Here is a 24,375-nt window from a genome sequence, read left to right as displayed (position 1 = left end):
GCATTAGGAGGAACCCAGGGCCAACCGCACCAGCATATGGTCTCACAAGGGGTCTGAGGATCTCATCTCGGTACCTAATGGCAGTCAGGCTACCTCTGGCGAGCACATGGAGGGCTGTGCGGCCCCCCAAAGAAATTCCACCCCACACCATGACTGACCCACCGCCAAACCGGTCATGCTGGAGGATGTTGCAGGCAGCAGAACGTTCTCCACGGCGTCTCCAGACTCTATCACGTCTGTCACATGTGCTCAGTGTGAACCTGCTTTCATCTGTGAAGAGCACAGGGCGCCAGTGGCGAATTTGCCAATCTTGGTGTTCTCTGGCAAATGCCAAACGTCCTGCACGGTGTTGGGCTGTAAGCACAACCCCCACCTGTGTACGTTGGGCCCTCATACCACCCTCATGGAGTCTGCTTCTGACCGTTTGAGCAGACACATGCACATTTGTGGCCTGCTGGAGGTCATTTTGCAGGGCTCTGGCAGTGCTCCACCTGCTCCTCCTTGCACAAAGGCGGAGGTAGCGGTCCTGCTGCTGGGTTGTTGCCCTCCTACGGCCTCCTCCACGTCTCCTGATGTACTGGCATGTCTCCTGGTAGCGCCTCCATGCTCTGGACACTACGCTGACAGACACAGCAAACCTTCTTGCCACAGCTCGCATTGATGTGCCATCCTGGATGAGCTGCACTTCCTGAGCCACTTGTGTGGGTTGTAGACTCCGTCTCAGGCTACCACTAGAGTGAAAGCACCGCCAGCATTCAAAAGTGACCAAAACATCAGCCAGGAAGCATAGGAACTGAGAAGTGGTCTGTGGTCACCACCTGCAGAACCACTCCTTTATTGGGGGTGTCTTGCTAATTGCCTATAATTTCCACCTTTTGTCTATTCCATTTGCACAACAGCATGTGAAATTTATTGTCAATCAGTGTTGCTTCCTATGTGGACAGTTTGATTTGAAAAAGAAAACTGAAAAATAAATTGCAAAAGGTTATCATAGTAGAACAAACATTATGCAAGATCCAGGCCGTTAACTAAGAGACATGTCGTGACTTTACTTTCATTAATCTGATGACTGTTATTTATTTAATCAACTAATTTAATCAACTAAATATGTTTATTTGTTACCCGATTAAATGAATCATGTAACAATTAACTGATTAGGTTTTGGGGCACCTAGGAAGGAGACAGACTGTTGGAAGAACAGGCATTTCTCAGCCTTGGCGTACAGGTCATGCTCCAACAGGCGACCAAGCACTCTGCGCACCAGGGATACATGCTCGGCGCGTGTAGCGGAGTATGTCAAAATGTCATCAATATACACCACTACACCCTGCCCATGCAGGTCCCTGAAAATCTTGTCTACAAAGGCTTGGAAGACTGATAGCGCATTCATCAACCCGTACGGCATGACGAGGTACTCATAGTGCCCAGAGGTGGTACTGAAAGCCGTCTTCCACTCGGATACGCACCAGGTTGTAAGCTCTCCTGAGATCTAGTTTGGTGAAGAAGCGTGCCCCGTGCATTGACTCTATCACTGTGGCTGTGAGCGGTAGCAGGTAGCTATACCTCACAGTGATCTAATTCAGACCACAAAAGTCAATACACAGACGTAGACCTCTCTCTTTCTTCTTCACAAAAAAGAAACTCGAGGAGGCGGGTGAAGTGGAGGACCGAATGTACCCCTGACGCAAGGATTCGGAGACATATGTTTCCATAGCCTCCGTCTCCGCCTGTGAGAGGGGATACACGTGACTCCTGGGAAGTGCAGCGTCTACCAGGAGATCTATCGCACAATCGCCCCGTCGATGAGGTGGTAATTGAGTCGCCTTCTTTTTGGAGAAGGCGAGAGCCAAATCGGCATATTCAGGGGGAATGCGCACGGTGGGGACCTGGTCTGGACTTTCCACTGTAGTAGCACCAACGGAAACCCCTAAACACCTACCTGAGCACTCTCGCGACCACCCCGTGAGAGCCCTCTGTGGCCAAGAAACAGTGGGGTTATGACAAGCTAACCAGGGTAGGCCCAGCACCACGGGAAACACAGGAGAATCAATAAGGAAGAGACAAATTCTCTCCGTATGACCCCCCCTGCATCACTATGCCCAGTGGCGCAGTGACCTCCCTAATTAACCCTGACCCTAATGGTCGGCTATCTAAGGCGTGAACGGGGAAGGGCACATCCACGGGAACAATAGGGATCCCTAAACTATAGGCTAAAGCACTATCAATAAAATTCCCAGCCGCGCCTGAATCGATGAGCACCTTATGCTGGGAATGCGGGGAAAATTCAGGGAACGTAACAGACACAAACAGATGTACCACAGAGGGCTCTGGGTGAGAATGGTGCCGGCTCACCTGGGGTGACGCCAGAGCGTCCTGCCTGCTGCCTCGATTCCCAGAGGAACCAACCCGGCACCGACCGGCAGTGTGACCTCTGCGGCCACAGATGGTGCACGAGTGGGAACCCCCTCCGGTCTCTCTGCGCACCGCTCCTCCCAGCTCCATGGGTATTGGAGAGGGGGTGCGGGAGGATGGAACCACCAGACCCCGATCTGAACGTCCACGAGTAGCCAGCAGGTTGTCCAGCCGGATGGACAGGTCCACCAGCTGGTCAAATGTGAGGGAGGTGTCACTGCAGGCCAGCTCCCGACGGACGTCCTCGCGCAGACTGCAACGATAATGGTGAATCAGGGCCCTGTTGTTCCATCCCGCGCCGGCAGCCAGGGTCCTAAACTCCAGGGCGAACTCCTGGGCGCTCCTCGTCTCCTGCCTCAGATGGTAGAGGCGCTCACCCGCCGCTCTACCCTCGGGCGGGAAGACTGCCCGGAAACGACGGGTGAACTCCTCAAACTGGTCCAACGCCGCATCTTCCTCTCTCCACACGGCGTTGGCCCACTCCAGGGCTCTCCCGGTGAGGCACGAGACGAGGGCGGACACCCTCTCACAGTCCGATGGAACTGGGTGGACCGTGGTCAGATAGAGGTTTAATTGAAGTAGGAACCCCTGACAGTTGGCAGCACTCCCGTCGTACTCCTGTGTCAAGGAGAGACGGATCCCACTGGGTTCAGGCGGGAAATACAACTCCAAAAACCAAAATATACAAAAAATAACATAAGTGGGTACAAAACTCGTCGCACACCGACACATGACTTGCACAAACATACAATCAAACAATCTCCGACAAGGACATGAGGGGAAACAGAGGGTTAAATACACAACATGTAATTGATGAGATTGGAAGCGGCGGTAGCGGTCCTGCTGCTGGGTTGTTGCCCTCCTACGGCCTCCTCCACGTCTCCTGATGTACTGGCCTGTCTCCTGGTAGCGCCTCCATGCTCTGGACACTACGCTGACAGACACAGCAAACCTTCTTGCCACAGCTCGCATTGATGTGCCATCCTGGATGAGCTGCACTACCTGAGCCACTTGTGTGGGTTGTAGACTCCGTCTCATGCTACCACTAGAGTGAAAGCACCGCCAGCATTCAAAAGTGACCAAAACATCAGCCAGGAAGCATAGGAACTGAGAAGTGGTCTGTGGTCACCACCTGCAGAACCACTCCTTTATTGGGGGTGTCTTGCTAATTGCCTATAATTTCCACCTTTTGTCTATTCCATTTGCACAACAGCATGTGAAATTTATTGTCAATCAGTGTTGCTTCCTAAGTGGACAGTTTGATTTCACAGAAGTGTGATTTACTTGGAGTTACATTGTGTTGTTTAAGTGTTCCCTTTATTTTTTTGAGCAGTGTATTATCATCACAGAAAACTGTAATGTCAAAGTCTAAGAAAAATTGTAACATTTGTAAAACAATGAAATAAAATACTAATATCTCTTGATTAGAAAGTATTCAAACCCCTGAGTCAATACATGTTAGAATCACCTTTGGGAGCGATTACAGCTGTAAGCCTTTTTGGGTAAGTCTCTAAGAGCTTTGCATAGCTGGATTGTACAATATGTGCACATTATTCTTGACAAATTCTTAAAGTTCTGTCCAGTTGGTTGTTTATCATTGCTAGACAGCCATTTTCAAGTTTTGCAATAGATTTAAGCCATTTTAAGTCAAAACTGTAACTAGGCCTAACATTCAATGTCGTCTTTTTAAGCAACTCCAGTGTATATTTGGCCTTGTGATTTAGATTATTATCCTGCAGAAAAATGGAATTTGTCTCCCAGTGTCTGTTGGAAAGCAGACTGAACCAGCTTAGGTCTATTCCATTTATTTTTATCCTAAAAAACTCCCTACTCCTTGCCGATGACAAGCATACCTATAACATGATGCAGCCACCACTATGTTGAAAATATGAATAGTGGTACTTAGTGATGTGTTGTGTTGGATTTGCCCTAAACATAACACTTTGTATTCAAGACATAAAGTTCATTTCTTTGCCTCATTTTTTCCAGTTTACTTTAGTGCATTATTGCAAACAGCATGTATGTTTTGGAATATAATTCCTTCTTTTCACTCTGTCATTTAGGTTAGTATTGTGTAGAAATGACAATGTTGATCCACCCTCAGTTTTCTCCTATCACGGCCATTGAACTCTAACTGTTTTAAAGTCACAATTGACCTCATGGTGAAATCCCTGAGCGGTTTCCTTCCTCTCCAGCAACTGAGTTAGGAAGGACGCCTGTATCTTTGTAGTGACTCGGTGTATTGATACACCATCCGAAGTGTAATGAATAACTTCACCATGCTCAAATGGATATGCAATGTCTGCTTTTATATGTTTTACCCATCTACCAATAGTTGCCCTTCTTTGCAAGGCATTGGAAAACCTCCCTGGTCTTTGTGGTTCAATCTGTGTTTGAAATTCACTGAAATGCTCGACTGAGGGACCTTACAGACAAATGTATGTGTGGCGTACAGAGATTTAGTAGTCATTAAAAAATCCCGTTAAACACTATTATTGCACACAGAGTCCATGCAACTCATTATGTGACTTGTTAAGCAAAATTGTACTCCTGAACTTATTTAGGCTTAAAATAACAATGAGGTTGAATACTTATTGACTCAAGACATTTCAAATTTTCATTTTTAATTAATTTGTTGAAGAAACATTTCCACTGACATTATGGGGTGTTGTGTGTAGGCCAGTGACACAACATCTCAGTTTAATCCATTTAACATTCAGGCTGTAACAACAAAATGTGGAAAAGTCAAGGGGTGTGAATGCTTTCTGAAGGCATTGTACAAGTGCCAGTTAAAAAAACTAAATTATGGCTGAAATACGGCGTCTGTTACAGCTCTGAATCACCTGGCAGCTTTCCCCCACTAATGTTACTGACGATGTTGCAGATTCATAGTCCCTGACTGGAAGGTTAATATACAGTATGCCGTGTGCACCATATCATTTGAGAACATGATGATACTGTACTACTGCTCCTCCATATTGTACTTTCAACACTATTACTCATGATGGAAAAATGCAGCTGGCCTTGAGCATTTCATGTCATTAGAACAGTGTTTTAATCTATTTGTGTATTAATTAGAGTACCATGAGTACAAGGTAAATCTCTATCAGTTAATATTGTCAAAATCACAAGGAACATTACTAATAAGCAGAAAGTAAATAAATGATTAAATAATATCATAGCATTTACAACTTCTAAATACTGTAGCTCACCACATTACAATTACACAAATTCCTAAAAATAAAAGTGCACAGGGGAAAACAAGGTACAGTATGGTCCTAGAGACATTGATTAGGGATATGTTTAGGGATATTACGGATATGTCTGTGTTTACACTTCCTGCTCACACCCAAAAGTAGACAATTTGCTGTCCAGACATTTTCAAGGCTACAGATGACATCTGTCTAGCTTTGAAAGATGTTGAAGCAGCCCACAGTCCTGAAATGTGTGTACACAATGACAATGTGTCATCATACCAACAACAACATCAGCCAAGATTCACATATCAATGTTTAGACAAACAGACAAACAAGTCAAGGGCACAGAGCCCTAAAGGTGGTACTATATTTACTGCCATCAGGTAGAGATAAAGTTAAAAGGATACTTAGCAATCCTGCCAGGCCTAAACCAGTGACTTAGCAGTGAATCGTTAATTAAGATTTTTCTCCCACTGTCATATAAATCATCATATAAATAATATTTATCATATAAATAGTTTCTCTACCAGGTGTCACTGCTTTTATCAACATGATAAACTTATCAATGTATCCCTCTGCCTAATGTGCAGTCAATATCTCTCCATTAGTAGGAATATTACACACGCACATCAACATGTACGCATGCACTTCCACACCTACAAAATACACCTGATAAGCATGTACTTTTTACAACTTCATAAATGTAACTGTAACCTTCATATTTTTGTTAAATTGCTGCTGTATTGCATTTACAGCACCAACCCAGTGTCAATGCAGAGCATGAAAATAGAGGAACACTACCAGGCTCCAACCACATCATCTTGTGTGCCTGGATTGAAGAAGATGGTGGATTTGCTTGGAAACACCTGTGTCCCCCAGTTAGTGGGCAGTGGGCATTCCAGACCCAGTCTGATTCACGTATACAACTGTTTATAGAGGCGCTAGTGGGCAATGTTCATTCCGGACCCAGTCTGAGTGTAACACCCATTGTACGTCTTGTTTCCTTATGCAAATGAATAGATGGGGCTCATGGGGGAGTGGGCCATCGGGGAGTGGGCTTCCTGGCTCCTGCTCTCACTGAACTCTGTGTCTCTGTCATCCCTCTCCTTGTGTCCAGTGTACTGGCCAATGAAGGAGCCGTCCTCGTTGAACTCAATCTCCTGTCCATCACCATAGTCCACCAGACTGTCGTCACTATCTGTCCGTTTCATCATGGTGTCTACTGTCGTCTGGCCCCTGCCAACTTTAGTCTCTTCCTCCCTGGAAGAAAAAGGACAATATCAGAGGATATGCTTCAGGAGCTGTGGTTATGGCTTAACAGCTTTCTGCATACAGTTCTAGACTAACTGGTTATAATATTTACCGTCGGGCAGAGTAGGGAATGGTGGTGACACGACTTATCCTGAAACATTAAAATAGATTGTTTAGGAATTGTGTTGAGAGTGAGTGTTGAAGAACATTGCTATAAAATGTCCTAAAATGGTTGATCATTCAATCAAATCACTTAAACCATTTATTTGTTTCAACAATGACAACACGTTGAATTGCAGTCACAGACCTTTTTTATGTTGTTTTTTTGTTGTTCAGATTTCTGATTATTGGTTATAAAAATAAAGTCAATATATAAGTAAAATAATACAAAATAATATAGTAAAAATGGTGTACATGGTGTAAACTTGTCAGTGTTAGTCTTATCATACCTTTCCAGAGACCTTCAGTAGTCCAAAGGCGAAAAGAACAAGGATGAAAATTTGAAAACATTAGTAGTCAGAATAGAGAGATCTATTGGGGAGTTACCAGGAAAAATACAATATTCTGAAATAATGACAACACCAAATGATACAATATTGTTAGGGAATTAAAAAAACATTTTTTTCAATGTTGAATATTATTACCATGACATATTACAGTATGAATACATGTTTATATGACTGTAGATCACTGTTCATGTGGAATTATTTAGATACCATATCTGTCTTAAAAGGAAACTGACATGATGAGGAATACTTCACAAAATTATTATACATGGTATATGTGGTTTACTTTGACCGACACAAACCTTGCATTGGTACCACTGATACCTATCTCAAGTCAAGGTTTTCTCAGTTGATTTTCAGACAGTTCTGTTATATTGCTTACCGATAGTCAAATGATCCCTCCTGATCTTTGTCATCCACTGGCTCCAATGTCACTTCTTTCTTGTCCCGTACTGAAAATAAAAATCTCTGTCTTGTTACTTTGACCAAATATAATATAAGCAATGCATACTTAGGGTAAATGTATCCTATCCATTAGATTGTTTAGTGCAATTGTGGGATCAGAAGCTTTATGCTAGTGATTTAACTATAGCATTAGGAATGACGTGTCCAGAACATTTTGAATGGGTTGGCCATGGTGGGGCACAGACCCAGTTAAGGCGGCCATAACATTTTGAACCTTAATCAATGCAAGGTGAATTTAATCAATATAATTATGATGGTTGAATGCGTGAAATGCTTCAGCTTAGGTTTGGCGCATTTCCCTTGATCAGGGAGAAGAGCCTTGTTCAGGGAGTTGACCAAGAACCTGATGGTCACTCTGACAGAGCTCCAGAGTCTCCCTGTTGAGATGGGAGAAACTTCCAGAAGGACAACCATCTCTGCAGCACTCCACCAATCAGGCCTTTATGGTAGACTGGCCAGACGGAAGCCACTCCTCAGTAAAAGGCACATGACAGCTCGCTTGGAGTTTGCCAAAATGCACCTAAAGGACTCTCAGACCATGATAAACAAGATTGAACTCTTTGGCCTTTGGCTTAAAATAGTGCCGGAAGAAATGGAAGCAGTTTTACAGGCGCCCAAGCAATTGTGCTATTATGTGTTTTTTTTCGCGTTATTTGTAACTTATTTTGTACAGAATGTTTCTGCAACCATATTTTACCGGCAAAAAAAGAGCTTCTGGATATCAGGACAGCGATCACTCACCTCGGATTAGATGAAGATTTTTTTCTACGACAAGGAACATGCACAAGACATTCTCCAAACACCCCACAGGGCCGACATCCCCGTTATTTGCAAGAAAAAGCGACGCAGGTACAGAGTACAAAGAGCCGGATGCCTGGTCAGGACCCGGAGAAGGCGACTGGGAAAGCTGCCGTTACTGTCAATACTACTCGCCAACATGCAATCATTGGACAATAAATTAGACGAGGTACGATCACGAATATCCTACCAACTGGACATCAAAAACTGTAATATCCTATGTTTCACGGAATCGTGGCTGAATGACGACATGGATATTCAGATAGCGGGATATACGCTGCACCGACAAGATAGAACAGCACACTCCGGTAAGACAAGGGGGGGGGTCTGTGCATATTTGTAAACAACAGCTGGTGCACGAAATCTAAGGAAGTCTCTAGAATTTGCTCACCTGAAGTAGAGTATATTGTGATAAATTGCAGGCCACACTATTTGCCTAGAGAGTTTTCAGCTATACTTTTCATGGCTGTTTATTTACCACCACAGACAGATGCTGGCACTAAGACCGCACTCAGTCAGCTGTATAAGGAAATAAGCAAACAGGAAACCACTCACCCAGAGGTGGCGCTCCTAGTGGCCGGAGACTTTAATGCAGGGAAACTTAAATCAGTTCTACCAAATTTCTATCAACATGTTAAATGTGCAACCAGAGGGGGCAAAATTGTAGATCACCTGTACTCCACATACAGAGACGCGTACAAAGCTCTCCCTCGCCCTCCATTTGGTAAATCCGACCACAACTCTATCCTCCTGATTCCTGCTTACAAGTAAAAATTAAAGCAGGAAGCACCAGTGACTCAGTCTATAAAAAAGTGGTCAGATGAAGCAGATGCTAAACTACAGGACTGTTTTGCTATCACAGACTGGAACATGTTCCGGGATTCTTCAGATGACATTGAGGAATACACCACATCCGTCACTGGCTTTATCAATAAGTGCATCGAGGACGTCGTCCCCACAGTGACTGTACGTACATATCCCAACCAGAAGCCATGGATTACAGGCAACACACACACTGAGCTAAAGGGTAGAGCTGCCACTTTCAAAGTGCGGGACTCTAACCCTGAAGCTTACAAGAAATCCTGCTATGCCCTGCGACGAACCATCCCGCCAACCCCTCTTTTACGCTACTGCTACTCTCTGTTCATCATATATGCATAGTCACCATATCTACATGTATATACTACATCAATCAACCTGACTAACCGGTGTCTACATGTAGCCTCGCTGCTTTTATAGCGTCGCTACTGTATATAGCCTGTCTTTTTACTGTTGTTTTATTTCATTACTTACCTATTGTTCACCTAGCACCTTTTTTGCAGTATTGGTTTTTGCAGTACTGTTGTATTCGGCGCACGTGACAAATAAACTTTGATTGGATTTGATTTGAATGCCAAGCGTCATGGAGGCAACCTGGCACCATCCTTATGGTGAAGCATGGTGGTGGCAGCATCATGTTGTGGGGATGTTTTTCAAGCGGCAGAGACTGGGAGACTCTGGAGCTCTGTCAGAGTGACCAGTCAGGATCGAGGGAAAGATGAACGGAGCAAAGTACAGAGAGATCCTTGATGAAAACCTGCTCCAGAGCGCTCAGGACCTCAGACTGTGGCGAAGGTTCACCTTCCAACAGGACAACAACCCTAAGCACACAGCCAAGACAATGCAGGAAGGGCTTCGGGACAAGTCTCTTAATGTCCTTGAATGGCCCAGCCAGAGCCCCGACTTGAACCCGATCAAACATCTCTGGAGAGACCTGAAAATAGCTGTGCAGCGAAGTACCCCATCCAACCTGACAGAGCTTAAGAGGATCTGCAGAGAACAATGGGAGAAACTCTCCAAATACAGGTGTGCCCAGCTTGTAGTGTCATACCCAAGAAGACTCAAGGCTGTAATTGCTGCCAACGGTGCTTCAACAAAATACTGAGTAAAGGGTCTGAATACTTATGTAAATGTGATATTAATTTAAAAACAATTTTTTATATACATTTGCAAAAATGTATAAAAAACTGTTTTTGCTTTGTCATTACGGGGTATTGTGTGTAGATTGATGAGAAGAAAACAACTATTTAATACATTTTAGAATAAGGCTGTAACCTAACAAAATGTGAAAAAACGGGTCTGAATACTTTTCAAATCCACTGTATGTTTCGGCCCCACAACCATGCGCTCAAGGAAAAAAATTGACCCACGGCTTAATGTAATTGGGGACCCCTTCTTTATAGTAAAGACATGTAATTTAACTGTAAAAATGTATTACCTTTTAATGAGTCATGAACACAACTAGTCATGATGTTGTCATCTGATTGTCAAACAAATCACTTAAAAAACTAGGCCAGCCTCCCTCAAAAAATGTACAATAAAAAAGAAACGAAACGTATAATGATTTCTTATTCATGACGGTCTGTGTTTCATACTTTTCCAGTCAATTCGTAAGAGGCTGAATCTATTTCACTAGAGAAAGCATCTGAGTGAGGCAAACAGCACCCCTCTGTTGTAGTATCTGTAGCCCAGCCTAGTGGTTAAGATTGTTGGGCCGGTAACTGAAAGGTTGAGGGTTTGAATCCCTGAGCTGGCAAGGTGGAAAAATCTGCCGTTCTGTCCTTGAGCAAGGCAGTTAACCAAAAACTGCTCCCCGGGTGCCGATGATGTCAGTTAAAGCAGCCCCCTGCACCTCTCTGATTCAGAGGGGTTGGATTCAATGCACCTCTCTGATTCAGAGGGGTTGGATTCAATGCACCTCTCTAATTCAGAGGGGTTGGATTCAATGTACCTCTCTGATTCAGAGGGGTTGGATTCAATGCGGAAGACAAATTTAGGTTGAAAGCATTCAGTTGAACTCTTTTTGTCCAGACAGCATCAGATACATGGGCTACACATACTAAGACAAAGGGGCACTGTTTTGCTCGAATGCTTTCTCCGGTGAGATCGATGAATCTTGCTGTCGGTTCTTTTTCTTGGTAAAAATTATCAATATATTCTGAGACAACCTATCAGATCTGAATTTCTGAGGGGGCCACTGGGGTGGCCAATCAGATTTCAGGGCACCCCCTGGACATGCCACTGAGTATTAGGTCTGTCTCTCCATCTAAGAATGTTAGTCCTTTAATTGAGAAGTCTTGTGGACTACAGTATTGCTACAGTACCTGGGTATTTGCCCCCTCGGCTCCTTTTGATAAAGCAGACGACCAGCAGGATGAGCACGAAGAGAGCCACAGCACACATCACACCAATTACCCAGCCCTGAGTGGAGAGGTCCACCTGCTCCCGAGCATAAGCTGTATATAAACACCCACACATGATTAATTGTCATGATCAAATCTGCAGATGTGTGGATGTTTAATGGCTTGTAATTGTGTGCTCTGATTGACCTGCAGTGTTATACCTTCAGTTGTATAATGGGGTGATTCCTCTGTGTACCATTCTCCTACCCCGATTCTAGTCTGTGCTGCTATGGTGAATCTATAGCGGGTGTAGCGATCATATCGGCGAACAGCAAAACTGGTGGTGTTTGGGGGAAATTGCTCAACGTGCAATTCCTCCCCCTGAGTTGCGTTCACTGTAGAGAGAGTGCACAGTAGGGAGCCATTAAGAGACATGCAGATACTGTACTTACTGTAGATACTGTACCTTATTTGCTCACCTGGCTTATGAGTAAGTCTTCCTACCTGTCTGATATTTGAGTATGTATCCGGTGACGATGCCATTGGGCTCTGCAGGAGTGTCCCAGTCCACCCAGATCATGTCCAAATGTCTCTGCTGGATTCTGAAGGATCTTGGAGCAGAGGGTGCTACAGACATAGATCAGAGGTCAAGTCTGAGAATAAACACTGGGAAATACATGATTAGGAAAAGAACCCTGACAGAAAAAGTGTCTGCCACATCTAATACAGCACCACAATGCTTTTCCTTACTTCCCTCTGGAGTGGAGAACTCTATGGTGTTACTGGGATGTCCCTCGTATCGGTTGTTGGCCACCACTATGTACATCTTGTAGTTGCTGTAAGGGATGAGTCCCGGCAGGACACCAGAGAGACGCGGCCCGCTGGCTGGAAAGGCTTTAGACTTCATGGCCCTGCTCACACTCAGCCACCTCAGCTGGCTACTGTCTCGCCAGAAGTACACCTGGGATAGGGGGGACACAGCACATGTATTCGTTCCCTCTTTGGTCTGTTGTTTATTCCCTCATTCATTCATTCATTCATTCATTCATTCATTCATTCATTCATTCATGCAGCCAGTGTGTGAAGGGCTCTTCCTCCACCTCTTTCCTAATGAATAACAATTTCGCCTGGATCTCTACTTGTCAGAATAGATTGTCACACTTGGAATTGAAAATCAGAAACTTAACAAGCCACCTATTCCCATTAGTCTGACCTTGTATTCCTTCAGTTCTCCCATGATGCTGCTGCGAGCCACGGGGTCCCAGTGCACGGTGACCTTAGTGGCCTCTATCCTGGACACACGCAGGTTGAGGGGGGCAGCAGTGGGACCTGAGAGACACCAGAAGGAAGTTGTAATTCACTACGGTATGGTAACTATGGTATGGCTAAATGTCAACTAGGTATAGACATGACAAAGATCAGTTTTTATGTGTGAACAATAAATATCCATGAATTCATGGCATGGCATGGCATGGATCGATCTAGGTCTATAGCTACCTGTAAATGTATATAAAAAAGTGTCTCTGTATCTGCAGGAAGGGATGGGTGGTCATACTCACGGTCTTCTCCAGAGTAGCCTATGATGACAGTGGACTCTGGGCCCATCCCAAAGTCATTGACAGCCTGGACCTTTATCTCATATGGTGTGAAGGTGTCTGTGTCATAGATGTAGTATTTACACCACCAAGTGGTAGCGTTCTTCCACTCCTCCCTGGAATCCCTCCGTTTCCACCACACCAAGTACTTTAGGTGGGGACCGTTCCACTCTCTGTTGTTTAGTGCCTTTTCCCCATACCAGACACGGAAGTTCAATTGTACAGAATAAAAGTTGTTATTCTTCATTGAATAAACATTGAGTTACAAATGAATGAATGGAGAATTAGCTTTTGAAAACACTTTGAATGTATCACCTCCCAGCTGATCATCATGTTGTTTCTCCATGTTCCCACTCCTTGGATGTTTTTAGGGATGGCGTCTGGAGCTGAGAATCATAGCAAGTACACAGATTATTTTGTGAAAGCTCATTGTCCAAGTTTTTTAATATGAAAGATAATTGTCAGCTATGTTCCTGTTCAATACAATTAATGAAGCCAATGAGAAATTAATTATTCAAAACACATTATCAAACTCATCAAGCATGAAATACTCACGTGCTCCACCAGTCTGGAAGTTGGCTGACGAGCGACTGGGTTTACTCATACCAATGTCATTGATAGCAATGACCCTAAATTCATAGATAATGAATGGTGACAGTTGCAGAATGACAGAGTTCAAGTTTCCAGGGTACGTGGAAAGGTTTCTCCACTTGAAAGGTAACCAGTCGTCATCATCATACTGCACCAGGTATTCTGGAGGAAAAGCCCAGAAGAACACACTGATTCCTTCAGTTGATGGTAGCTAACTGACTATTTCAATGAAACTATGGTGTATACGTGGCCTGCATCCAGACCTATGTTTACTCTGGATGTCCTGCTCCTGAGGTGTAGACTGTAGGGTAGAGCTGTTACCTTTGATAGGACTGTGATTGCTATCTCCAGGGGTCCAGGTAAGCCTGACGCTGCGCTCAAAGGGGTCCGACAACTGCAAGTTTGTAGGGGGGTCTGGACGATCTGGGAGGAAGGTAAGGAAACGTTTGATGCAAATTCCAAAAACATACAGCATGCTTATGAAGTCTCTATCTGCTACTCTTACATAATGCAATGTAGTTAACATTACATAACATGTAATGCAATTGCTGAAACACAGTGTATGTACTGTAGCTATGTATGTTAACTAAGTGTCAAGTTATAGTCCTACCCATCACCACCAGGCGGGCGGAGGCAGTGTTCTTGTCCATCTCAGTCTTGATGATGCAGGTGTAATTGCCCTCGTCTCCTCTGTTGACGTTTGTGATGACCAGAGTTGATTCATCCAGCGACAGCCTGGAGATAATTAAAAGGACACAATACTGTTATTATGACGAAGTCATCTTGACAAATTCAGTTGAACTATTCACCATTTAGCCTTTAGTTATACTCAGATATAGACTATAACTCTGTTCATTTGATGTTAGCTACAGTGGTGGAAAAAGTACCCAATTGTCATACTTGAGTAGAAAATGACAAAAGTAAAAGTCACCCAGACAAATACAACTTGAGTAAAAGTCTAATAGTATTTGGTTTTAAATCTAGTAAATCTAATTACAAAAAAATACTTAAGTATCAAAAGTAAAAGTATAAATCATTTCAAATGGTTTATAATAAGAAAATCAGATGGCACAATTTTCTTGTTTTTTTATTTTATTTACGGATAGCTAGGGGCACACTACAACAATCAAACATAATTTACAAACAAAGCATTTGTGTTTAGTGAGTCTTCCAGATCAGAGGCAGTAGGGATGACCAGAGATGTTTGAGTGAATTGGACCACTTTCCTGTCCTGCTAAGCATTGAAAATGTAACGAGTACTTTTGGGTGTAAAGGAAAATGTATGAAGTAAAAAGTACATTGTTTTCTTTAGGAATGTAGTGAAGTAAAAGTAAAAGTAGTCAAAAATATAAATAGTAAAGTACCTAAAGAAAACTAAAGTAGTACTTTAAAGTGATTTTACTTAAGTACTTTACACCACTGGTTAGCTATAACTATAACCCCATTGTTACAATGGTTACAAGGACAAGTAGTCATATTCAGGCTCACCTCCAGCCTATGATGAGGAACTGTTTGTTCTTCAGCCAGGTGGTGGTGATGGCGACCGTGGGGTCATGTTGGGCCTTACACTCCAACCGGACATCAGTCCCCCGGAGGACTCTCATATTATCTGGGCGTTTGAGAATTTTGGTGGACTCTGAAAAAGAGAGGATAAGGATCACAAGAACACCTGCAATGTGATCCATGAACAGTGTAACTCTAGATTGAACGACATGCAGAAGCAAAGTGTTACAGTAAATCTATTATTAGGCATTCACCTTTGACCTCTAGTTTGACCTGGTTTTCATCTCGTCCTTCCTTGTTGCTGACAATACACACATATGTCCCCTGGTCATCCATACGGGTGCCTCTGATCTGTAGTGTCCCGTTGCTGTGTACTTTAAAGTGATTCCCCTCCAGGTTGCCCAGTCCATACTTAGACCTGTGAAAAAACAGGTAGTCAGTTACACACATGCATACACACACGAGAGAAGAGCATCATAAACATGTTCTCACCAGCGCAGATCAGGCACGGGCGAGCCAAAATAGCGGCAGTCTAGCCAGGCGCGTCTGCCCTCAATGACCTTCACCAGATCAGTCCTAGGCCTAAGGATACGTGGCGTTGCATCTGCAGATAAGGAAATGAGACATTAGACAACTCACATATACTTTTTATCTTCATTCCTGGCTGTGGAGCAATTTTAGTGCCAACAGAAATTGTATAATTTTGAATTTTGCACAAATTAAATCACAAAATTTATAAATTGATCTTTTGTTTCATGATTTGAAACTGAATTGAATGAATGACAAATTGACGTTTAAATTCAATATTTATACATTCAGTTTCAATATGGTATATATTGCATTCATTGTCTGCATATCCAGTTTACAAACTATCATTTCAAGTTGATCAAAGTTTCATATATTCAACTTCTCAAACGCATTCAGATTCCGTTTTCAAATGCAGTTCTCTAAATTCAGATTCCGTTTTCAAATGCAGTTCTCTAAATTCAGATTCCGTTTTCAAATGCAGTTCTCTAAATTCAGATTCCGTTTTCAAATGCAGTTCTCTAAATTCAGATTCCGTTTTCAAATGCAGTTCTCTAAATTCAGATTCCGTTTTCAAATGCAGTTCTCTAAATTCAGATTCCGTTTTCAAATGCAGTTCTCTAAATTCAGATTCCGTTTTCAAATGCAGTTCTCTAAATTCAGATTCCGTTTTCAAATGCAGTTCTCTAAATTCAGATTCAAAACCAGAGACAGCATCCTGGTACTTTCCCAGCCAGGAAAGGTAGAGGAGAACAGATAGAATCCAACTCTCTATGTTCATAGGTAGAAAATAAATTCAACATGCCACATTGGCTTCAGAAACGGCCAGAGGTTTCTGTTTACCACAGAGAGTTTGATTCTATCTGTTCTCCTCTACCTTTCCTGGCTGGGAAAGTACCAGGATGCTGTCTCTGGTTTTGAATCTGAATTTAGAGAACTGCATTTGAAAACGGAATTTGAATGCATTGAATATATGAAACTTTGATTAACTTGAAATTATGGTTTGTAAACTTGATACACAGACAATGAATGCAATATCTACCATCTACCGTATTTACAGTATAAATATTGCATTTGAATATGCTATTAAATTGAAATTGAACTTTAAAACTGAATGCAATATTCATTCAATTCAGTTTCAAATCATGAAATACAAATTCGATTTATGAATTCAATGATTACATTTGTGCATTACAAATTCAAAAATATTACATTCAAATTCAATATCCAAATATTCTGAAATTCAAATAACATTTCTGTTGGCACTGAAATCTCTACATATGTGGCTCTGAAAATACTTGGTGTTGCATCTTGAGGAACAGAAAATGAAACTGTATCACACTAGAATCCTGCAATGGTGACCTAATATCTGCATTTACACATATGCCAATGGATAAAGAGGTTTAGGGTTATTTTCTGCAAACAAATGTGATATCTTACGCAGTACGTTGATGTAGGCATTGGCAAACAGGTAGCCATACTGGTTAGAGGCATTGCACTGGTAAACACCAGTGTTCGCCACAGTCACAGAGCGGAAGGTAATTGTGTCTCCTGACACCTCCCTGTTTGGGACTGGAGTAGCATCTGGAAAGGATAGGAGAAGAAGAAGTAAACTATTATTTCCTAGTAGTTCAACTTACTTTACCATTTAACCTTTTCAATTAAGTGACAAAATGTCTTATATTTTTCAAATAAATAATTATTAAAAAATGTGAGTGGCATCTATAAGTGTGCTTAGGTTAGCTGCTTACCCTCTATTGTATCTCCGTTGATGAACCAACGGATACTGGGCCGGGGGATGCCGTCAGAGCGGCACACTAAGCGTGCATTCTCCTCTGGGGCAAGCACCAGGTTACTGGGCTTTTCCAACCAGAACGGAGCCGCTGTCATGGAGATCAGGTCAGCAGAAAAAGACAAACATCATATCACATAAATCTACATAAATATGAAATATTTCCGTAATATCAAACCCCATACAAGGACAAGTAACCATGTCCAGGCTATATCAAACTACTGAATATCAAACCAATGGGCTATTTCCTCCCACGGGAAATCAAACAGTGAAATGTAAAGTTCAAATCGAAATCCTTGTGAGAGTAAATATGCTGAATATGTTCCAGTATCTGTGTGTTGGTGTGATGAAGGATGACGTGATGTAGATGATTGGCTAACCTTTGATCCGGACAGTGATGGTGTGTTCCAGGTATCCAATCTTGTTTGTGGCAGTGCACGTGTATTCACCAGAGTTCTCAAAAGAGGCCTTAGGGATCTGCAGTAACTTGTTGTAGTTCTTCACCTTCATGTTGGTCGTGTCCAGTTCCTCTCCATCTTTGGTCCATGTGATGACAGGGGTTGGACTATTATATGGTAATTATAATTAAAACCAAATAAAATCACAAGTCAGGTGTATTCAGGATGTGTTGAACGTTGAATGAACATTCAAAATTTGACGACTTGGTTTGAAGTAGTAATAGTACAAAACAAGATACTTGAGGCATTTCAATGTAGCCTTTTATGACTTACAACACTGTCCAGGACATAGCTTAAAACCAGTACAGTAGTTGCACCGGCAAAACTGGGAAGTGGAATAGTAGAAGAAGTATGGAGAATAAGCACATTCATTACCATATATGTTTTGCCCATTATAAGGAATCAGAATTGTTCCCCTGACTTGATTAGCTATGGTGAAAGACCAAATAAATTAAACAGATATGTGTGAAATATGACCGGAGCCTGCATTTGGTCCTATTTTAATTATTGTTAATTGAGATACAGTACGTTAAATATACCACCGACAGTTGGTTTTGTTTAATTCAGGGCCCTAAAAACGATAACTCGAAAGCATCATGATACTGTACAAGTCTCTTGTTCACCACAAGGGGCTTATTGGAGCTGCCATTTGTGACTGAGACTTTTAAAAATGTGCTTCAAACAATGTACAGTACAATTGTGATTGCTAGGTATACATTTTTAGTTTATTTCTAGATACATTTGAATTTTGAAACAAGGTCTAGTTGCGGCCATAACCGGAATAGATTGTGAACGACTCTTGGCGGAATTCAATTGCTTGACTGCCGCGGGGGAGATTAGCAATGATTTGGTCTCGAGTTCTAGTTTTTTTTAGTTGTGTATGTTTTGATTCTATAAAGCTGTGTCCATCGATAACATTCTACAATCAATTAAGTGCATTCTTTCTAGCACCATGCAATCAATGTTTAGTTCTAAACATGTATTTTTCTTCTCTATAATGTCTGCAGCATGATCTATTTTCCTAGCCTCATGGAGAAAAGCATTGTTATAGATCGTTTAGGATCCATTTTTTAATCGGGATCCATTTTTCCCCCTTCAAATGTTTAAATTAAAAAGGGGTGCGCTATTTGCCCTTTTTTCTAAACCCTCTCAATTCGAGCACTGCTGGTACTCCTATATTTAAACTATTGTGTTGTCCCATGTTTCTGTTTTTACTGTGTTATTTTTCTGGCCTCTTGGTCAAGTCGTGGTTGTAAATAAGAAGTGGTTCTCAACTGACTTGCCGAGGGAAAGAATGTCCCAAAAAGTTTGTGGTTGACAGGATCATGGCTATATCGTAAAAATTCATGAAAACAACTATTTGCATTTTGGTCTTGATTTAAGGTCAGGTGGAAAAATCTGATTTTAATAATACATTTTTTTAAACAGGCGGGGTTTAGCCATAATTATGACTTTGTGCCTTGGTAACTAGTGACGACCAAGGATCACTCACACTCCAGCAGCGATGCACTCGAGGAGCAGCTCCTCCCCCTGCAGAACAGTCTGGGAGCTGGACCTCCCGGCTGGAGACAGGAAGGTGGGAGCGGCCTCAGACACCATGCGGGCTGTGGAGGAAACACAACACACCACACAGAGTTAGAACCACAGAGATAGATAGAGAACTCTTTAACACAAAAGCCTGTTTTAGAATGGAAAGCACCATTATGGACTTTCACCATTTTGAAGTCGTCAACTGGGTGGGACTTCCTATGGGTTAACGCTGCAATTTGTAACTTTTTGGGCGACCTGACCCAATTCACATTGAAATGTGAGTTATAGATCTATCATTCTCATTGAAAGCAAGTCTAAGAAGAGATAAATCTGTTCTCCCCTAATTATATGATTCCGGTTTTGTACACCAGCTGAAAATACAATATTTTTGGTTATTGGAAATACATTCCACAGCGGTTTAGATGGTACAATGATTCTCTAAACCCCGAGTGCTTGTTTTGTCACAAACTGAAATTAAGCAAATTATTAGAATTTTAGCAACCAGGAAATGGCGGCGCGATTTCGGCATATTGCACCTTTAAGGAAAGATCATATAATTCCATCCAGGTCACCAGGAGGGATCAGCCAATGAATTATACTTGTGAGGAAACATTCCATAACTGCAGTTGGCAGTAAATCGCCAACCTTGGCTTTATACCTGTTCCAACAACACACTCTAGGTGGCAGTGTGCACTCTTTCAGTTTGTTTGCCAACTCATAGAAGTAGTAGAAGAAGAAAATTGACCACTTCAAAGTGGAGATGGCCTCAATGACGCTGCCCGTGTTCTCAGAGACATCATAATGGGACAGATACAATGACGCAATGTCTATCTAAGTCTATGGTTAGAACTTTTCTCACTTAAATATCCTGACAGCATGGACTATAACTGTGGTTTGACTACGACTGGTACTTTACACTGGGTACGGAAAACAGTGGTGCCTAACTCATCATGGGCCTAAAGACTGTGTGTCAAGGCAGACCAATGTTAAAGAAGGGTCAGGTTGTTAAGACAAGGGGGTTGTTCATTCTTGACAGTATACTTAGTAAAAATTAAACACAACAAAAGAAGCAGAGCACACACTCACCACTGCACTAGGTCAGTAAGATCGGAGAAGAGCTATGGTGAGTCGTATTAGGGATAGTCTGAAATAAAACAATGTGGGGCAAACCAAAGCAACAGTTTAATGAGGAAGGCCAGTTAGTACATGGTAAGTTAAGTAAATGATGCAACATCCCTTGTGCTACATACCAATACTCACTTGTAAGGACTCTTACGGTAATAGGCATCTTCTGTTGGATAATGTTTTTGTAGGGGAAGCGTGCGTTGCAGCAGTAGTCGGTGGCAGAGTCATTGACGTAGACATTAGAGAAGTAGAGATCTCCATTCACCCCCATAGACACTCTACGGTCTTGTTTGATAGGCAGCATGACTGGGGGGTGGGGCTGGTGAGGCCAGTTGAAAGGTCTCCCTGATGAACCTGAAATAAATACAAAGTTATTTATGCATTTCCTGGTAAGGTCATCTGGAGTTGATAGGATAAATACAGATAATGTTTGGGATAAGTGCCATATTACAAAAACATGAACAAAATAAGCTCATCAGTTCTGAACGAGAGACAGGTGGTTGTCATTAATTATAGAATATCAATGCCATTCCTAGACATGATGTACTTCTGATTTGAGAATAGGAGGTAGGCCTACTCACACTTGCTCATCCAATAGGTCTCAGGTTTGGGAGGGCCTGGAGGAGGGCTGCAGTCCAAGACCAGAGGAAGACCAACACTCACCGTTACCGGTTCCAACACCTCTCTGGGCCACAGAGGGGCCCCTGACATGAAAACATAGGGTTAAGAGGATGCGGTTAGTGGCATTTAACACAGAGAGCTGAATCTTGCCGGGATATGGACTTATCTTAACATAAGACCACTTTTGAGGTCTGAAAATGGCTGGCAAAATTAGATTTTGTACGGATTTGTCCCTTTAAGCTTTGCTTGGTTCTGCCACCAAAGTTGAGCATTTTCAAGGTTTGAGGCCCTAGCTTTCGAATGTACTCTGTGACAATGGACTCAAAAGCCTGAATTGAGTGGCAGCTTACTAGAGATGCGTAGGTTGATCTTGTTTGAGTATGCAGTGCCATGCTCATTGGTGGCAACACACTGGTACTCCCCCTCATAAGCCTCCGGGTCAGCCCAGGCATAGATGTCCAGCGTCCCCGAACGTCTCCTCATCGAGGCCTGAGGGTCCCGTGCCACATTGAAATACTTCCCATTACGCCTCCATGAGAAACTTAGGGATAAAGGCAAGTAATTTGGTTAAAGTAGTTAAAAGAGTTGTACTACAGCTACTCACAATTTTTATATGGTTTTGAACTATAAAGAAAGTGTTTTTGATTAGTCAGTTCTTACATTGGGTGAGGGGTGCCTTTGGCTTCACACTCAACGACCATGTTGTCTCTGGGGTCCACGACATGATCCTTCAACGACTGTTTTATAATGGTGGGGGGCTGTCTGACTGTAGGTTGACAAGTCAAAATGAAAGACCTGATTGCATTAGGATTGTACATTCATTTACATACTGTATTTGAAAATATACAGCACTGTACACTATTATCACCATATTGCAGGGACACAATAGGTTGTATTGACTTACTTTCCAGTGGGACGTCAATGGCAGACAGTCCTTGCCATAACAGTAGTAATAGAGTGGATCTGGCCAGCATCCCCATCTCTCCAGTGAATGACCTTCACCGATCCTGTTGAACTGCCGGACGCCTTTATCTAGGAACTGTTTTATAAGTGACCGATTAAGCAATTAAAATGTTTCATGAAATCAATTTAAATTACATTTCATGACATTTATGGGACCAATTGCTTTGTAAGACAATATTTTCTAGCTCAAAACAACAAAATAAAATGAAATGCCATTCAGTATCCAAATAGCAGTATTTAATCTCTGTCCCACTCAACAGTCTGCGCTGTCACATTCTCTGACAGAGTCTCTTTGTCACTGTTTCCAAACAATAGATCCACCAACGCAACACATGCCCAGGACTCAATTCCAGTCTCAAGCCATTATGAAAAACTTACCTCCTCCACAGGACTACATTAATAAAGCTTTTGTTAGTTGCTGTATATATTTACTTGAATCCCAAAGAAATACATTGTTATAATGTAATTAATATGTCACTACTATATTACCCTGTTAGTTATAAATATATATGATACAAAGTGTAACAAAACAGATCATTGATCAGACTCATTGATCAACTCATCTACAACAATTATCAGAACTTTTCCGCCTCTTGTTAGAACACATTAGCTCATTACATCTGCGTTACCTTTCATAAGTACAATCCTTCAAGTGGAATATCATGAGGTTTCCCTCTTCCCCATCATCTCCATGACACTCCAATGCATTGAGTTTCTCCACAATTCCAATGTCCAGTTAGTGCCGTAAACAGATCAAATCCTTGGTGGTCAATCAGTCAATTTTGTTTCCTTGGTCAATCAAATAGCAGGAATCTGGAGAGGCAGAGCAGAGTGAACATCTCAGTAATAGAGTTTCTGTCTGTGCCATGGCCATTCTGCACTCTGCCCACCCATCTCATGAATAATGAATGAGCTCCCTTCGCCCCCCCCCCCCCCCCCCCCCCCTCACCACGCACATCTCTGTGCCTGCCAAGCTCCCTCTCTCTCGCTCTCTCGTGTACACGCACATATACGTTCAAAGAAATTTGTGAATAAGTATCATGGATAGTTTTAACAATGAGATGAAAATAAAATGTGGTTTGAGTGGAATGATTGAGCACTGCTTGGAATTGGAATGATTGACATTGTTGAGTGTTGGACATGACATAATTTGCATGGAAAGAAAGATGGTTGTCACAACCATAGATATAGAGCCTTGATACATGGTCTGTGGTCACAACCTTGTATGCTGACTCATTTGATGATGCCTATCTGGGGAAACTTATGAAGGAAGCCAGACAGAATTGTTTGTATTTACATCAAAGCTGTGTAACAACAAAGCTTTATCTCTATTGCAGTCCCACACTCTGCTTATGGGCTTATTCATACTGAGCAATTTCAATGCCAAAAAGAATTTCACAGAAATACTCTGTGTACTCAGTGGAAACACAAGCCAGCCCATAGTCTGCACATGGTTAGCATTTTTATTGGTTTTGATGACATCAATGATGTGGGCCTTATTGTTGGCTGCTGAAAACCAGGGAACAGAGTATGACTGCAATGTTTGTCTCAAATGAATTTTATATGCAAGAAAAAACCCTGGTAAATGACCTCAACACAAAGGCTGTTAGAAGGAATGACTGTTTTATCGGCAAAACAGAGGCATATTTGTAGCAAGCAATGTCTGTTGTGTCTGTTTGTGAATTGTGTTGAAAACGATTTTATGGTGTCTAACCCTCCGGCCAAATTAACTTCCTTTTGTATGAAAACAAAAAGAAACACTTCACTTGTTTGCACTCTGGCCACCTTCCCATTATTGTCTCCTTCCAATATGTAGCTCATCAGCATTTTCTATTCCCATTCTATTCTATACTCAACCACTCTAATACAGTACAACCCCACA

The 24,375-nt window shown here is 42.3% G+C and overlaps 1 protein-coding gene across 1 annotated transcript; it reads right to left on the bottom strand.

The window, feature by feature from the left end:
* Positions 1-5,144: 5,144 nt before the first annotated feature.
* Positions 5,145-22,510, bottom strand: LOC120058627 (neurofascin-like). Its single transcript, XM_039007386.1, has 26 exons — positions 22,435-22,510; positions 22,191-22,296; positions 21,881-22,071; positions 21,491-21,613; positions 21,045-21,215; positions 19,747-19,858; positions 18,177-18,361; positions 17,756-17,887; positions 17,445-17,588; positions 15,972-16,083; positions 15,734-15,897; positions 15,465-15,612; positions 14,587-14,711; positions 14,298-14,399; positions 13,941-14,138; positions 13,701-13,771; positions 13,350-13,572; positions 13,004-13,119; positions 12,541-12,751; positions 12,295-12,417; positions 12,012-12,185; positions 11,773-11,904; positions 7,749-7,818; positions 7,310-7,321; positions 6,973-7,011; positions 5,145-6,869 (listed from the first exon to the last, which is right to left on the bottom strand). Exons 1-26 carry the CDS (start codon positions 22,508-22,510, stop codon positions 6,614-6,616), a joined length of 3,516 nt encoding a protein of 1,171 aa, XP_038863314.1. The 3' UTR covers positions 5,145-6,613.
* Positions 22,511-24,375: the final 1,865 nt, after the last annotated feature.

This window comes from Salvelinus namaycush, chromosome 14 (assembly GCF_016432855.1).
Source record: "Salvelinus namaycush isolate Seneca chromosome 14, SaNama_1.0, whole genome shotgun sequence".
Taxonomy (NCBI): domain Eukaryota; kingdom Metazoa; phylum Chordata; class Actinopteri; order Salmoniformes; family Salmonidae; genus Salvelinus; species Salvelinus namaycush.
Note: the sequence above shows the minus strand (reverse complement) of the source record. Positions and strands in the feature narration are given on the sequence as shown.

Excerpts from the sequence above, each read along its gene's own strand:
- LOC120058627 (XM_039007386.1), bottom strand. The coding sequence starts at position 22,510 with ATGGGGATGCTGGCCAGATCCACTCTATTACTACTGTTATGGCAAGGA. Across the intron at positions 12,418-12,540 it reads GTTCTCCACTCCAGAGGGAA|CACCCTCTGCTCCAAGATCC; the intron begins GTAAGGAAAAGC and ends CTATGTCTGTAG. Across the intron at positions 12,186-12,294 it reads CATACTCAAATATCAGACAG|TGAACGCAACTCAGGGGGAG; the intron begins GTAGGAAGACTT and ends CTCTCTCTACAG.